The sequence below is a fragment of the Solanum verrucosum genome, unplaced genomic scaffold, assembly GCF_900185275.1.
Source record: "Solanum verrucosum unplaced genomic scaffold, falcon-dt-bn FXZP01000165.1, whole genome shotgun sequence".
In the NCBI taxonomy this organism is placed as follows: Eukaryota; Viridiplantae; Streptophyta; class Magnoliopsida; order Solanales; family Solanaceae; genus Solanum; species Solanum verrucosum.
This window is the reverse complement of record NW_026020340.1, coordinates 869,922-884,319: the sequence shown is the minus strand read 5'-3', so window position 1 is coordinate 884,319 and position 14,398 is coordinate 869,922. Positions and strand designations below refer to the sequence as shown.

General features: G+C 33.7%; 1 protein-coding gene across 4 annotated transcripts; it reads left to right on the top strand.

Annotated features, from left to right (window-relative positions):
• Nucleotides 1-5,390: 5,390 nt before the first annotated feature.
• LOC125837013 (uncharacterized) lies at nucleotides 5,391-13,093 on the top strand. Of its 4 annotated transcripts, none has more exons than XM_049516150.1 (9): nucleotides 5,391-5,533; nucleotides 5,741-7,130; nucleotides 7,267-7,382; nucleotides 10,316-10,346; nucleotides 10,440-10,927; nucleotides 11,047-11,353; nucleotides 12,084-12,249; nucleotides 12,383-12,482; nucleotides 12,747-13,093. In XM_049516150.1, the coding sequence occupies exons 2-9, from the start codon at nucleotides 5,955-5,957 to the stop codon at nucleotides 12,862-12,864; spliced, it is 2,502 nt and encodes an 833-aa protein (XP_049372107.1). In that variant the 5' UTR covers nucleotides 5,391-5,533; nucleotides 5,741-5,954; the 3' UTR covers nucleotides 12,865-13,093. The 4 variants fall into 4 exon arrangements, with proteins under 4 accessions (XP_049372107.1, XP_049372106.1, XP_049372105.1 ...); XM_049516149.1 differs by having other exon boundaries at nucleotides 10,316-10,358; nucleotides 12,392-12,482; XM_049516148.1 differs by having other exon boundaries at nucleotides 10,316-10,358.
• Nucleotides 13,094-14,398: the final 1,305 nt, after the last annotated feature.

Here is a 14,398-nt window from a genome sequence, read left to right as displayed (position 1 = left end):
GTGTTTGATTAGCCACCTTTTAACCTGAAAATCAAATTTTGACCAAAATATATACCCCTAGTTACAACATATGGAAAAACTCTAGAATTTTTTTTACTAGAGTTTAAATAGTTATCAATTTGAACTTCATGAATAGTTATTGGAGTTTTAACAAATATTCCTAATTAAAATATGAAAAAGCTCTAGAATTTAATTTCTTTATGAAAGTTTGAACAATTATCAATTTAAATTTCATGAGTCATTCCTGAAATTCGAACTGATAAAATTTGTACTCCATAAATGTATCATGTAGTTTGAAATTCTAGCAAATTTTATATTTAGATTGAGAAAATTTGATTGAACTCTATGAATCGTTGAAACTATAGTTATCTTCTTGGTCGAAGATCCCCCTTTTTACTAGTAAGGACACAGAAAGCAAAAGAATTTGTGAAAAATTGATTTCCTTGAAGTGTTCCTGGAGTTTTTGAACTCTAACACATTGTATTGGAGTTCAACTTATCGAAGTGTTGAACTCTAACATCATTTGATGAAGTTGTTCCCTATATTTGTTAAATAATCTTGGCTAAATATTATTAAGCGATCTAAAAAAATTAACCATATGAACTTATGTTCTATTAAAATCATGCCGTATAGGGATCATGAATCTTAAAAAAAAAAAATCATTCTCACTAGTCAAATTTAAAACTTCTAATAGAACAAAAACAAAAACAAAAAGAATCTTTTAATCAAGAGTCCATTTGTTATATCAATTACTGTATTAATTTAATGAAGAGAGTTAAACAGATCATGTTTGGAGATTATATTCTAATCATTTGATTCAATAGGGGGAAATGAAATGAATCATTAATTGGCATGAAATAGATTTCTTCAATAATTTTAGTAAGTACAATAATTATTTTATTTTTAAGTATATAGAAAACTCCGTTGAAGAATATCCAAATTAATAAAAAAAAAACAAAGCAACAACAATTGACACGTTTTGTATTTTGTTTCAAATCGTGATTGATTGATTACCTTTTTTTATAAAAAAATAATTAATTTTTGCATCACTCAAAAATAGCTACAACAGTTTTGTAAATATAAAATCAATACTATAGTTGATCATATATATATATATATACCTTTGAATTAGCATATGTTTTCGTGTTTATAGACCATTTCAGAAATATTTATAATTAATTAAATAGATTGATGAGAAGGTCTTCATAAACATTAGGACACATCAATTATAAGCTTATTTTAAAGATAATTGTCACTTTCTAAAATATTTTAAACATATTATGCCGTGAAGCAAGAGAGTTCAACATGATAAATAAAATAAGTTACATTTTTGTGGTTCCAGAAATTTAGGATATATATATATATATATATATATATATTAGGAATTTCTCTTCTTCTCCTCCTTTTTTCTTTTCGATTTTCTTCACGTGTATTGTCGTGGAAAATTGAAGACTTACTGCTTATTTGTGATTATTTGATTTAGTTGAAGAGACTTGAAGAACATCTTATTGAGTTTTTTTAGCTTGTTTGTAGAAGAAAATAAAACGAATCTATTGATTTTTGAAGATCTAAGTTGAATCTTACGATTAAAAATTATTAGAACTGACATTAGAAGCTTTGATATCGAATTTGGAGTCATTTGAAGTTAATTCAGGAACAGTTTGGATTTTTTATTTTTTTTAAATCAAAAACCTGTTGAACCAATACATAATTCAAGTTATATTAAGACAGAGATCCTGACGATCACCATAACTTATTATTAAGACAATTTTGATGATTATCATAACTTATTCCAACAAACCACGGTAAGTTTATTCAAAATACTGACGAAACGACTATTCATACACCTTTTTTATGAGACTAAAATTTTAACGATAAGACCTGGAGATCCCACATGTGCAGATCATCCTAATTTTTAGTTCTTTTACTTATAAATCTTATAAAGTATATTCTTATTCTTGAATATGCTAAAGTGAAAAAAGCCTTTAATAGTGATTGTCATGTGTTATATATATTCTTTTGTGAAATGATTTATAAAAAAAGGAAATAAATACGTGGATTAATGGAAGAGGGAATTTTGTTGAGCAAAAAGAAGGAATATAAACGTAAAGTTTCAACAATAATATTCTATAGTACTATCGTGTACTTTTCTTTTTCTACATTTCGACCTAATAACATTATAAAAGTAAGGTATATTTAACCGTTTCTCGATTTGTACATGACATTTTTATGCAAAAATCATAATTCATGTTAATTATATCATATGTTTAAAAAGGATTAATAGTGTTTTAAAAAGTATTTATTTCAAATATTTGAAGTGTTTAATTTGATCAAGTTCTTTTTTTAAAAATATTTTAAAATAGTAGTTGAATTTGTTTTTGGAAGCTAAAAAGGATAGCTTCTCTTCATAAATACTCTTTCAAAGTTTTAAGTTAAATATAAATTACTGTTTTAACATTAATAAAATATTTTTAAAAAATTAATTAATCAGACACAATACAATATAATATTAATATTAAATAGAATTATATGTGAATTTTTAGAAATGGGGAGAGTACAAATTTCAACATCAATGAGCTTTTTGAAAATGGCATCTCAACCATATGCTATGCATTGCACCCAAATTTCACTCCCCAATTACCTCTTCACTAAGACAAGGTCCTGATTTCCCTCACAAGCCCAGCCCCCCCCCACCCCCACCCCCATCTTGATTTATTGTTACAATATAACATTTTAAAAAAAATGTAAAAATTTATTTGCATATTTAGTAAAGATTTATGATATATGTATAAGATATACTTTGTGTATGGAACTATGAATGTGCTTGTGTTTTGGTCTGGTTTGGGTGAGGAGAGATTTAAAATCTTTGACATCATGATTCGTAGTCGCATGCTTTAATCCGTTTGAGCTATCCACTAATGTATTGAAAATGATATCTCGTAACAATGAAAAGACTAAAGAAATTGTTTCTCTTTGCTCCATGAACATAAGACTATTTTGATTGTAAGATATATAGATTCGCTTGTTTAATTAATTTTTTGAATGTTCAACTTTACTTATGACATAAAAAAAACTCGTAGTTTATCAACACATTTGATGAAATTCTATGTAAGTTCATTTGTACTAATGTAATAAATTTCTACATCGAACATAATAATACAATAATTAACGTACGTGTTTAAGTCATATCAAATTAACGTTGGGCTAGATACCCCCCCCCCCCCCTCCCCCCGGTCTCTCTATATATACACACCCCATTTTCAAGATGGTAGCATGAAAAAATTACTACATATTATAATTGAGCTATTATGTCTATCTTTTTAATTGAATCATTAGTGTCAAAGCCGATTTGATCGGTTTGATATTTAGGTTCTTATTACTAAAATGGTTACAATTTTAATATTATAGGTTCAAAATTAATTCTTATATAAATTAATTAAAATGTCAAAAGTGCTACCAATAACCACTTAGAGAGGTGTTATCCATTTTAGAAAGAAAAATAAAATAAGATAAATATAAAATTCAAATTTCTAACCTCACGTAGAGAGGTGCACCAAATCATCATCGCATTATATGATACTCCGAGTGTGGATTCACACATCTATATTTCAATAATTTTTAAAAAATATAACACTAGTATATATGATCTCGAGAGGAGAGCATGAGTTCACGTGAATCCGATGACCCCTTGGATACGCCTATGATTAGTATTCAAAATCGCCTATGATTAGTATTCAAAATCTATTGATCGGACTGGTTTGTATTCATACAAAATATATCAATTACAAGATGTGAAAATACTCCTACTAAGAAATTCTCCATTATTTGTGAACTTCACCATCAAATCCTTGCTAAACGCAAGTCAAATACTTTAAGATAACATAAAACAATTTTTTTTCTAATAATATCAACCTTCTATAGTCAAGATTATTTTCTTTGTATCTATTGGGACATAGAGAGTACCATTCCTCTAGAAAAATAAATAATTAATACTAGCTAAGAAAATTAAAATTTGATATGTATCAAACATATTTTAGGTGGAATTTATAAAAAATATTTAAGTTTTACTTAGCAATAATCATACGTGTTTAACATTATTTTGTACTAGTGAATTCTCGTGGATCCTGAGCTTCCCGTCCTATGACTCTTATCAAATCTCCTTTTGGATCAAAGCTAAACATGACTCAATAAATATCGATCTTAGCCTCGAATAGATCTTTAAATGTATGCAAGGATAATATATGTGAAAGTTGAACTCATACATAATGTGTTCATGCATGAAAAAAGAGTAAAACAAATTGAATTCACTCATATGGTAAGAAAAACTCTCATCTCAAATTACTAAACTATAGTCTTTGTGATGTTTAATTTAAAGATTCATATTAATTGAATTTTTAATAACAAATTATAACCTGCCAAAGTTAAAGATAATAGGGTTGATAATTGATATCATCAGGAAGCTTCAATTGAGAAATGACCAAAACAATATGAAAGTTTTAGATAACATTTAATATTATCACAAGAAAGTTAAATTAATTCAATCTTCATTCTTTTATATAGTTGTTAATTAGCACTATTGACTATACTCCTAGTTTTTCCATTTATAAATAGTTAGAGAAAGGGACCACTAAAAGACTAATTAAAAGCATAATCATGAAAATATATTTAATGTAATTTTATAAATAAAGTTAAAAAAGAATAGTATGTATATAATTTTATTTTTATCTTGTGAATATAAAAAGTCGATTTTGATAAATTCTCAACTGAAAAAATCAATACTTACAATATATTAATATAGTCCCATAAAGTGAAGTATGCGCTTTATGAGGTAGCGAGATTGTTTTTCATAAACGACTCAAATGGAAAGTTTTTGAAGCAAATTTGTAAGAACGATACAAAGGAAACGAAGAAATATATATTAATACATACCCAAAAAAAACCCATAAACGATAGTAGGTTAACCCCACATAAAATGCGACCATACTTTACTACCTACTAATATTTTACCCTAATCTTATTGAAAAGAAATTACAAAAAGTGAAGAAACTATACCCAAAAATAATATAGAAAAGAACAGTAACAACAACAAATAATTCGCTACTCAAACAAAGAACACAAGAAGTAATAATAAAATCGAATTCAAAAATAAGAAAAAACAAACAAAATGGATGACGTGTCAACATACACAAGACTCCCGGGTTTTCAACCAAATTATGTCCTCTTAAAAATAAATAAATTAAACATATAAAAAAAAGATATTATTTAATATAATTAAAATTAACACTCCAACATTTACGAAAAAATAAACAAAAAACAAAAAAAAAAACTTCATTACTCATTTCTCTCTCTTTTTCCATCTTAATAAATTCACAGCTTTCTCTTCCCCAACTTCTCTCTCTCTCTTCGTTTCCAATCGATTTTTTTTTCCTATTGCTTTCTCTCTCTAAATTTACATACTCATATATATGATAACAATTTATAATTTAGGGTTTTGATTCTCACACTTGACGTATACAGGAACAGCGATTCTCAGGTAATTTTTGATTTTTTTTTGGATTTTTTTGGTGCTTCATACGCTACATAATGACCTAAATTGTCCATAATCTATTGTTACTGCGGAACTTTGTATTTGAGCGGATTTTTTCCGTGATTTTTCCTAGATCTTAATGCATTTTTTTGTTTATTTTGATATATTTTGATGAGAATTTGTGTGTTTTTATGGATTGTGTAATTTGATCAGGTTGTGATATGTATTTAATCAGTGATTTGGTTGTATTGAAAAAGGAGTGTAATTTGAGGAGATTTGTTATGGAGTTGAGTTTAGGGCTAGTTTTGTTTGGTAATGGAGGTGAAATGGGAGATAATGGTGTGATGTTTTGCATTTAGGAATTGGATAATTTTCTGTGGGGAAATGTGTTAAGGGTGTTAGGGTTGGGATAAAGTGGGATTTGAAGATGGAAGATGTTCAGCAGCAAATACAGCAGAAGCCGGAGAGTACGGGGGATGATGTGCGTTCAGAGTTTGAGAGGGGACTGGAGGAGTTGGTGTGTGGTCACTTGGATGAGTGTATGTCGTATGCTTCGTGTAGTTCAGTGCGTAATACTGAGGATGAGGATGAAGAGTCTGATCAGCTTGTAAGGAGGAGGAGGAGGTCTGACCTTGAAGGTGATGACCTGGCAGAGTCGTCTGCTGCCAGGAGGCGCCACTCGAGGATATTGAGCAGGTGGGCAGCAAGACAGGCTCAAGAGATGATTACTACTATTGAGAGGAGGAACCGTGAGTCTGAGCTGATGGCACTTGCTGGTTTACACACTGTTTCAATGCTTGATTCCTCGTTCTTGAGGGAATCACAATCTCCTACCTCAAGGCGTCAGGGTGGTGATTCTGAGAGAATAAGCACGAGGGCTTCTAATATTTTGCAGATGTGGCGAGAATTGGAGGATGAACATGTGTTGAATCGTGCACGAGAAAGGGTGAGGGAAAGGTTGACACAACGGAGGAGCATGGATTCTAATACCAATGTTTCTAGTGCGAATATGTCGGAAAGCCGGGAAACTGATAACCAAGGTAGCTTGGTGGATGCTAGTGAGAGTGAGAATGAGTATGGTACTTGGTCTCATGATCCAATTGGACCACAGAATGATCATAGAGACCGTGACAACTCCAGCCGTGAACCATCTCCCGATCTAGGGGAAGTTGAGAGGGAGAGGGTGAGGCAAATTGTTCGTGGATGGATGGAGAGTGGGATCAGTGACCATTCATCTAATGTCTCTCAGCCTCAGAGAAATGGTGGTCCAAGAGGGGAATGGCTGGGGGAGACAGAACGTGAAAGGGTGAGAATTGTGCGGGAATGGGTTCAAATGACTAGTCAACAGAGAGGAGCTCGTGGTAGCCAGAGGGAGGAACAGTCCACTAGGCTTAGTTCTCAAGGAGATCGTGCTCGTGAAGGGTCTGTTGTGGACCATGAGGAAGCCCAACCAGAGCACATTCGTAGGGATATGTTGAGGCTGCGTGGGAGGCAGGCTCTACTTGATTTGCTTATGAGAATTGAAAGGGAAAGACAGAGGGAACTTCAGGGTCTGCTAGAGCATCGTGCAGTATCTGATTTTGCTCATCGCAATCGGATTCAGGTTGGTTGCTGATTTTATGCCTTTATTCTTAAGCCAGACTTTTCTTCGTGCTCTTTTCTTGTGTGGCATTCTCAATAGAAATTATGAATAAATGCTCCATGTCCGCTTTGGCTCTAAGTTTTATATCCTTCTACAGTCACTTCTCAGAGGAAGATTCTTGCATGAAAGGCCTGCTGAGGAAGAGAGACCACCTTCAATAGCAGCAAGTGAACTAGTTCAGCTAAGACAACGTAACACCGTCTCAGGGCTGAGGTATGTAATATAGCGTCTTGTTCCCTGGTTTGTTTTTAATATTTTGATCTTTTTGCCTTCATGAAATATGCCCTACTAATTAATTGGACTTCATGTTCATGCATTGTTGGTGTAAATAACATGTAGTAGGTGTGTTTTATGCTGTTGTGCTGTTGGTTGGACTGCCATGGCAAAAAAAGTTAAAGATCAGTCTATTCCTTGGCTATTATGGTGTAAAATAACATGTAGTAGGTGTGTTTTATGCTGTTGTGCAGTTGGTTGGACTGCCATGGCAAAAAAAGTTAAAGATCAGTCTTTTCCTTGGCTATTATGGTGTAAAATAACATGTAGTAGGTGTGTTTTATGCTGTTGTGCAGTTGGTTGGACTGCCATGGCCAAAAAAGTTAAAGATCAGTCTTTTCCTTGGCTATTATGGTGTATCCTAAGTTGTGTGGACTCTTCATTTTTGCTGCCGTACCCATGTTGACATGACACGGGTGCGGGATACGTGTGGGATTTGGTCAACCCACATCGGATACTTCGAGCAGAGTCTATGGTCAAATTTGGGGAAAAGAGATTTTGATTTCTCAAAATAAAAGATAAAATATATTTAAGACATGAGAAATGGCATTGCTTCAAAATTGTAGTCCTTTTGTCTCCTTTTTAGCTTTTCCTCTTGGTCAATATTCGTAGCTTCAAGTTTCAAGCCAGCCAGAGAGAAACTAAGAATTCAAGTGGTTGTGTTGTTACTTCTGGTTGATAGTAGCAACGATCTGTAAGGAGAGTTGGTGGAAGGCCTTGAGTGATTTTCTTTTTCTTTTTTTGAGGGAAGAATTGGAGAGCTTGAAAGAAGAAGGGTTCTTAGGGAAGACGACTTAAAAGTTTGGATTTTTATAGCCAAAGCCCTACACCGTATCTCTACTTGGATCTGGACCCCTGAATCTTAAAATTTAGATTTTGCCAAATCTAACCCTCAGATTCGCATTGCCGTGTCGGATACCAGCACTCGAGTCCGAGCAACTTAGGGCGTATCTCTTGCAACTCAAATAGTAAACAACTGCACATTTATCTCTTAGTTGTGAGAAAATCTTCTCCTAAACATCTCTCTTAGTTGCGAAATAAATCTTCTCATAAGCTTCCCTCTCTCACTAAGATGTGAGAAAATCTTCTGATTTACTAAAATCCCCTTACCATAATTCTTAGAGAAATGACAGTGAAAATTTTGATTCGCTGAAAATGAATGGTGAAATTGGTAAGTTACTGTTTGATCTCATAAATGCAACATTATCATGCTATACTTAAGATGTCTAATCTTACTGAGGCTTCTTTATACCTGTGCTATTGATGGACAAGTGAAGCTGCCGGCCAGTTTTCTGCTGTGTAAACTGAATCTACTAGCATGAGAATTGTTACTCCCTCTGGCCCAATTTATGTGGCTCCTTTTTCCTTTTAGTTTGTCCCCAAAAAAAAGTCACCTTTCTATAATTAGAAGCAATTTAATGTTGCTTTTTAGTTCTCAAAAAATAATTAGAAGCAATTTAACTTTAAAATTCTCCTTTTACCCTGTATGAAATGATTTATAGCCACACAAATATCTAAGATTTGTTTTAGACCACTAGTTTCAAAAGTGTTCCTTTTTTTCCTTAAACTTTGTGCCAAGTCAAACGGTGCTACCTAAATTAGGACGGATGGAGTATTTGAGTACATCTACAACTGAGGTGAACTCAAGTTAGGTTTAAACTGTACACTAGTTGGTATCACATTTAGGGATCCTCTGCTGCCATTGTGTTTGTCAAAATTAGTAGTAAAAAATTGTTGCATTGAAGCTTCACTTTGGGAGGTTTCTCTCTTCAAAAGTGCTGTCAAATTGTATCTGTGGTTTCCCCTTTCTATTTTTATGAAGTTTTGGTATCTTTTCTTTGCTATTTCCCCCCTTTTTCTTTATTACTATATGACACCAGGAAGTGAATTGATTTTGATAAGCCATAAACTTCACTTTAGTCAATACAGTAAAAAAAGATAAAAAGGAAAAGGAAACTGTTCCTAATTAATGTCCATTTCCTGAAAAAAGGTGGTTACTTTAATGTTTTTTCGTCACTTCCTCTGTTTTTTGTCACTTCCTCTATCTGGACATCAAGTTGGGATGAACGGAGTAGGTGATTGGAGCTGTTTTCGCGTAAAGCGTTTCCCCCTCCTTTTCCCATGTAGCAATAACATTTAATTCATTGGTGGAAGGATTTGAAGTTCTTGTCTTTCACACATTAAAAACATCTGAAATGATTTGATATGTGTTTACCATCTGTAAACTGAGTAAAAATATTATTATTAAAAGGACTTTCTGATAACAAATAGAATAAAATAAAAGATAACGTAGCTTCTAGACTTGGCACGCATGTCTGCTCGGACACCAGTGTCATAACAAGAAAAGTAGCTTCTGCCTTTCACCAGTCTCTCACCAAACTAACTTTACAGGAACACTCAAATGTTTTATGGTCTTAGCATGCATGTAAGACTGAATGTTGTCCTGATTATACTGATGTTTAGTTATAATAATATTAACTATTATTATTGGTATTGGTATTGGTATTGTTGGTGTTGTTGTTAGTGCATGTGGTGATGCTTGTATTGTTGCCTTATTCCATTTTTATAGTTATTTAATTAGCAGATCTGGAAAGTACTACGGGCTTAGAGGAAGTTAGCCTCTGTGGAATAAACATTTGAAGTATCCTTATTGTTCTGTCTCACTTACAAGCACTTGATTAGTTACATCTTTGCATGAGATATTTTCTGTGGCAATTGGTGATATTCAGTCCCTAGACCTAATGAGGGACTCTTTCTTACTTCTTTCTCTACTTGTCCATTTAACTAATTTTGATGTCTAGCTCTTTACTCAGTTGGAAATGATAATATTTGTCAGTTTAATTCATGAGTTGGTGATCTTTTTTCTCAACCAGGGAAGGATTCCGCTCCAGATTAGAAAACATTGTACGTGGTCAAGTAAGCAGCAATTCTGAAAATTCATCTAATAGTAGGAACAGTGATTCTAGAAATAATCAGACTCATGCACATCCTTCACAGGAAATCGAGAATGAAAATGGTGAACAAATGCAGACCAGTGAGCTGGAGAGCACTGTGCATCAGTTGCCTGATCGCGGTGAGAATTCTGGTCAGAGTATGAATCAACAACCTCCTCCTAATCAAGGAAGGGATCGAGTGGAAGCTGTTGTTGAAGCTGAGGAAGGAATACAACGTAATTTAACATCAAATGATTCTAATGTATGGACTGATGAGACCACAGAGAATGTAAGCAGGAATTGGCAAGAAAATCCATCAACTGCTAGGTCCCTTGAAACAACAGCGTATGCGGGGAGAGCAGAACATCGTTTCCCAGAAAACCAGGAGGTTTGGCATGAGGATGCCTCACGAGAAGCTGTGGAGTCTTGGTCAGCAGGACCTTCTGATCCTCCACGAATGCGGCGTCCTGTCCCGTTAAGGAGAGTTAGTAGATTCCACCCACCTGATGATGATAATGTGTATAGTATGGAACTTAGAGAGCTTCTTAGCAGGTAAAATTTATTTCTTGATTGAGTTTCAAAAATAATTATTTCTTGATTGTGTTTTCCCACTCCATGCCTTCCTAGGCATATTTTTGGTCTGTTGTTTATTGGAAGTCTTTGTTGGGTAGGAGGAGTGTTTCCAACCTTCTTCGCAGTGGTTTCCGTGAAAGTTTAGATCAATTAATTCAGTCATATGTGGAAAGGCAAGGCCGCTCTCCTATTGATTGGGATCTGCATCGGAACTTGCCTATTCCTGCTTCACCTGAAATGGGTCCGGATCAGCAGAATGACGAGCAAAATGATGAGCAGCAGGATGGAGTTGGCCGGCCTTCAATTGTGCTACCCTCTCCTCCTGTGCCACCACCCCAGCCACTTTGGCATCAGGATTTGCATCACTCAAGTTGGCCACGTCATGCAGTGCATCGTTCTGAACTTGTAAGTCACCTACTTCATCCTGCTTATGAAAAAAGCAAAAAAAAAAGAAGATATTGCTTCGTTCTTGGAGTTATATGCTTCCATTCAGAAGGTATTGATCTTGATACCTAATGCGTGTAGTTTAGTAAGAAGACTTGGGTCTAACACGTACGAAAAGTGAAAAACTACTCTGGGTATATTCTTTACTGACGGGTGATTGGTGCCATGATCTTTTGTACTATCTTTTCTGGTTCTCTTTATTTTACCAAGTTTTCAGAAATCAGCAATCTGTGCTTACCAGTATCAAAAAGGAAAACCTGTTTAAGTAGATGTATGTTGCCAATGAGAAAAGCAGATGATATTCTGATCAAGCCAGGCGATTGATAATTGTTTCAAATTCTCACTTTTTTTTTTCCTAACAATATACAACAATTAAAATTAGGCTACACTTGCTCTTTAGCAACTAGTGATAGTGAAGCAACATGTTCCAAGATCTTTTGAACCATCTTTTCCAATTCTGATGATCTTCCTAATTTTTCACAATTCTGGTAGTCTTTACCTGTATTAGAAAAGAGAATGCATCTTGGTTGGTACTTGTCGTGAATAAGAAGAGATTTTGTTCTGTTTAAGCCAGACAATTGGTAATTGTTTTAAATTATTAAGTTTGTATGGCACAATCTACATCTTTTATAAAAATACAAAAGTCGTATGTCACTGTATTATGAGCTTACTTTGTGCTGTTCTGGAGCAGGAGTGGGAAATGATTAATGAACTTAGATCAGACATGGCAAGACTGCAGCAAGGCATGAACCACATGCAAAGAATGTTAGAATCCTGCATGGATATGCAACTGGAGCTACAACGCTCTGTCAGGCAGGAAGTTTCAGCTGCTTTGAATCGATCAGCTGGTGGTCAAGGTATGTTCGTCAACCTATGGTGTTATGAAATGTTAATGCTGCTTATACATGTCGAACATCTCCTAACCCCCTGTTTTACAACGCCACTTTTTTTCCCCCATCTAATTGGGTTTGGAATGCAAATGTAAACCAGGGGCTGCAGAGACCTCAGTCGATGGTTCTAAGTGGGGCAACGTGAAAAAGGGTACTTGCTGTGTTTGTTGTGATAGTCACATCGATTCCTTGTTGTACAGGTAAGAGTCATATTTTGCAATCTAATGAATCTTAACTGGATTCAACTTATACATACTGATAGTGTATAGAATTTTCTATTATTAGTGTAGTTAACCTGTTTTACCAGTGACCTGCCCTTTTCGCCCAGGCTACTAATCCCACCGAACTTTTTATGGATAGTGATCTAATGATGTAAACACACAGTATATAGTTGAGTAACAAGATATTTTGTTCAAGATCACATCAATAGTTAAAATGAATCGTTTGTTTTATGCAATTGGCAGATGTGGGCACATGTGCACTTGTTCAAAATGTGCAAATGAATTGGTAAGAGGCGGAGGAAAGTGTCCATTGTGTCGCGCACCCATTGTTGAGGTGATCCGAGCTTACTCAATACTGTAAAAAAGACGAAAGGGATAGGATGGTAAAGACAGAAGGTTGGTAAGGTGTAAGAGGAGTTGTAATGCTCCCTCTACCAAGCTTCTCAGATTCTTATTATTCTGTAGAGTGTTTATTTACTTTTGCCTATGCTCTTCTAATTATATATGGAATGCTATGCAATGTGTAATTGGAAAAACGAAAGGCACTTTTTTGCATCATTCATTCGTAAATAAAATTGTTAAATTCTTTTGCATTTTGATTCTTTTATTTACCATTGGTTTTAGAAGAAAGAGGAGTACGTTATAGTTTCTATCGTCATTTCATGAGACAAAATTTTATTGAAGCAGAGTTACAATAATAACATAACCAATGTAATTCCACAAAGTGAGGTTTGATAATGATAAAGATGTACATTATTATCTTTGTATTGGTTGGGAGACTGTTTTTTGATGGACTATCGGTTCAATAGAGAAGCACCTGACGTAGGATTGCAAAAAAATAAAAAATAAAAAAATTTACATAAATACACAATTTAAGATATCATAATTTTAAAAATTTCTTACCATTTAAAAAAATTACAAAATTTTTCACTCGGATACATCTCTATCTCCTTTGGGACACATCCATCCCTTCTTGGATACATTCCTATCCCTTCTTGGATTTACATCTCCCATTAAGTAATGTATCAGACATTCAAAGAATACATTTGAGAGTAATGAAAAAAGAAAACCTGACAACAAAATTGCAAGACGCAACTAATGAAACAACACAAATTATTAAATTGTACTACTAAAAGTAGAGATTATCAGAATTATGACTTCTTTTTGGGGAAAAAATGGACTGAAAATTGTGCCCGTAAGTTTGTGTAAATTTTGAAATACTAAGATGTTAGATGTGTGACATCCAACACAAAAAAGACCCATAATCACAAATTGATACTCCGTATGTTATTGACTTGTGAGCTCATATAAGTAAATTTGTGCCACATCGAAACATAGAAAAGGATTTAAGGCTTCCCACTTCGGTGGATCTTACCCCAATTTTTTCATTACGATTCGATTAATTTTATTTTTTTATTGATTAAACCATTATTGAAATTCAAATAATTGTTAAACGAATGTACAATCCAATAGCATAAAGTACTTCTTTTTTTTAAAAAATTAACAGACCAGGAACACATAACGTAAAACATAATCTTCAATAGCATAAATTACAAAATCGTTTCGAACTATTAAACCGGAACATATTAGACTGGTTCTTTTTGTCTTTCTTTGTTACCTCAGTGCAGTTAAGGGTCGTTTGACAGTAAAGAGATAACTTCATGTATTAATTAATATATAAAATTTATACGACATTCAATTTGCAATTTTAGAACCCGCATAACTAATTTAAGTAAGAGTTATGAGAGAATTTATTTACAACAATGGCAGAAATGAACTTCTTGTACTCTACTAAATGACTCCTTCACCAAAGAGGATCACAAACTACCTATACATTTGCTACTCTATTGGCGATTGTCACATTTTTAAATTATCGTGTACTGGGGTCTGTTCAA

Bases quoted from the DNA above. Each gene is read 5' to 3' on its own strand.
- LOC125837013 (XM_049516147.1), top strand. From the start codon at position 5,955: ATGGAAGATGTTCAGCAGCAAATACAGCAGAAGCCGGAGAGTACGGGG. The intron at 10,928-11,046 runs GTAAAATTTATT...TTTGTTGGGTAG, and splicing joins CTTAGAGAGCTTCTTAGCAG to GAGGAGTGTTTCCAACCTTC. The intron at 12,483-12,746 runs GTAAGAGTCATA...TGCAATTGGCAG, and splicing joins ATCGATTCCTTGTTGTACAG to ATGTGGGCACATGTGCACTT.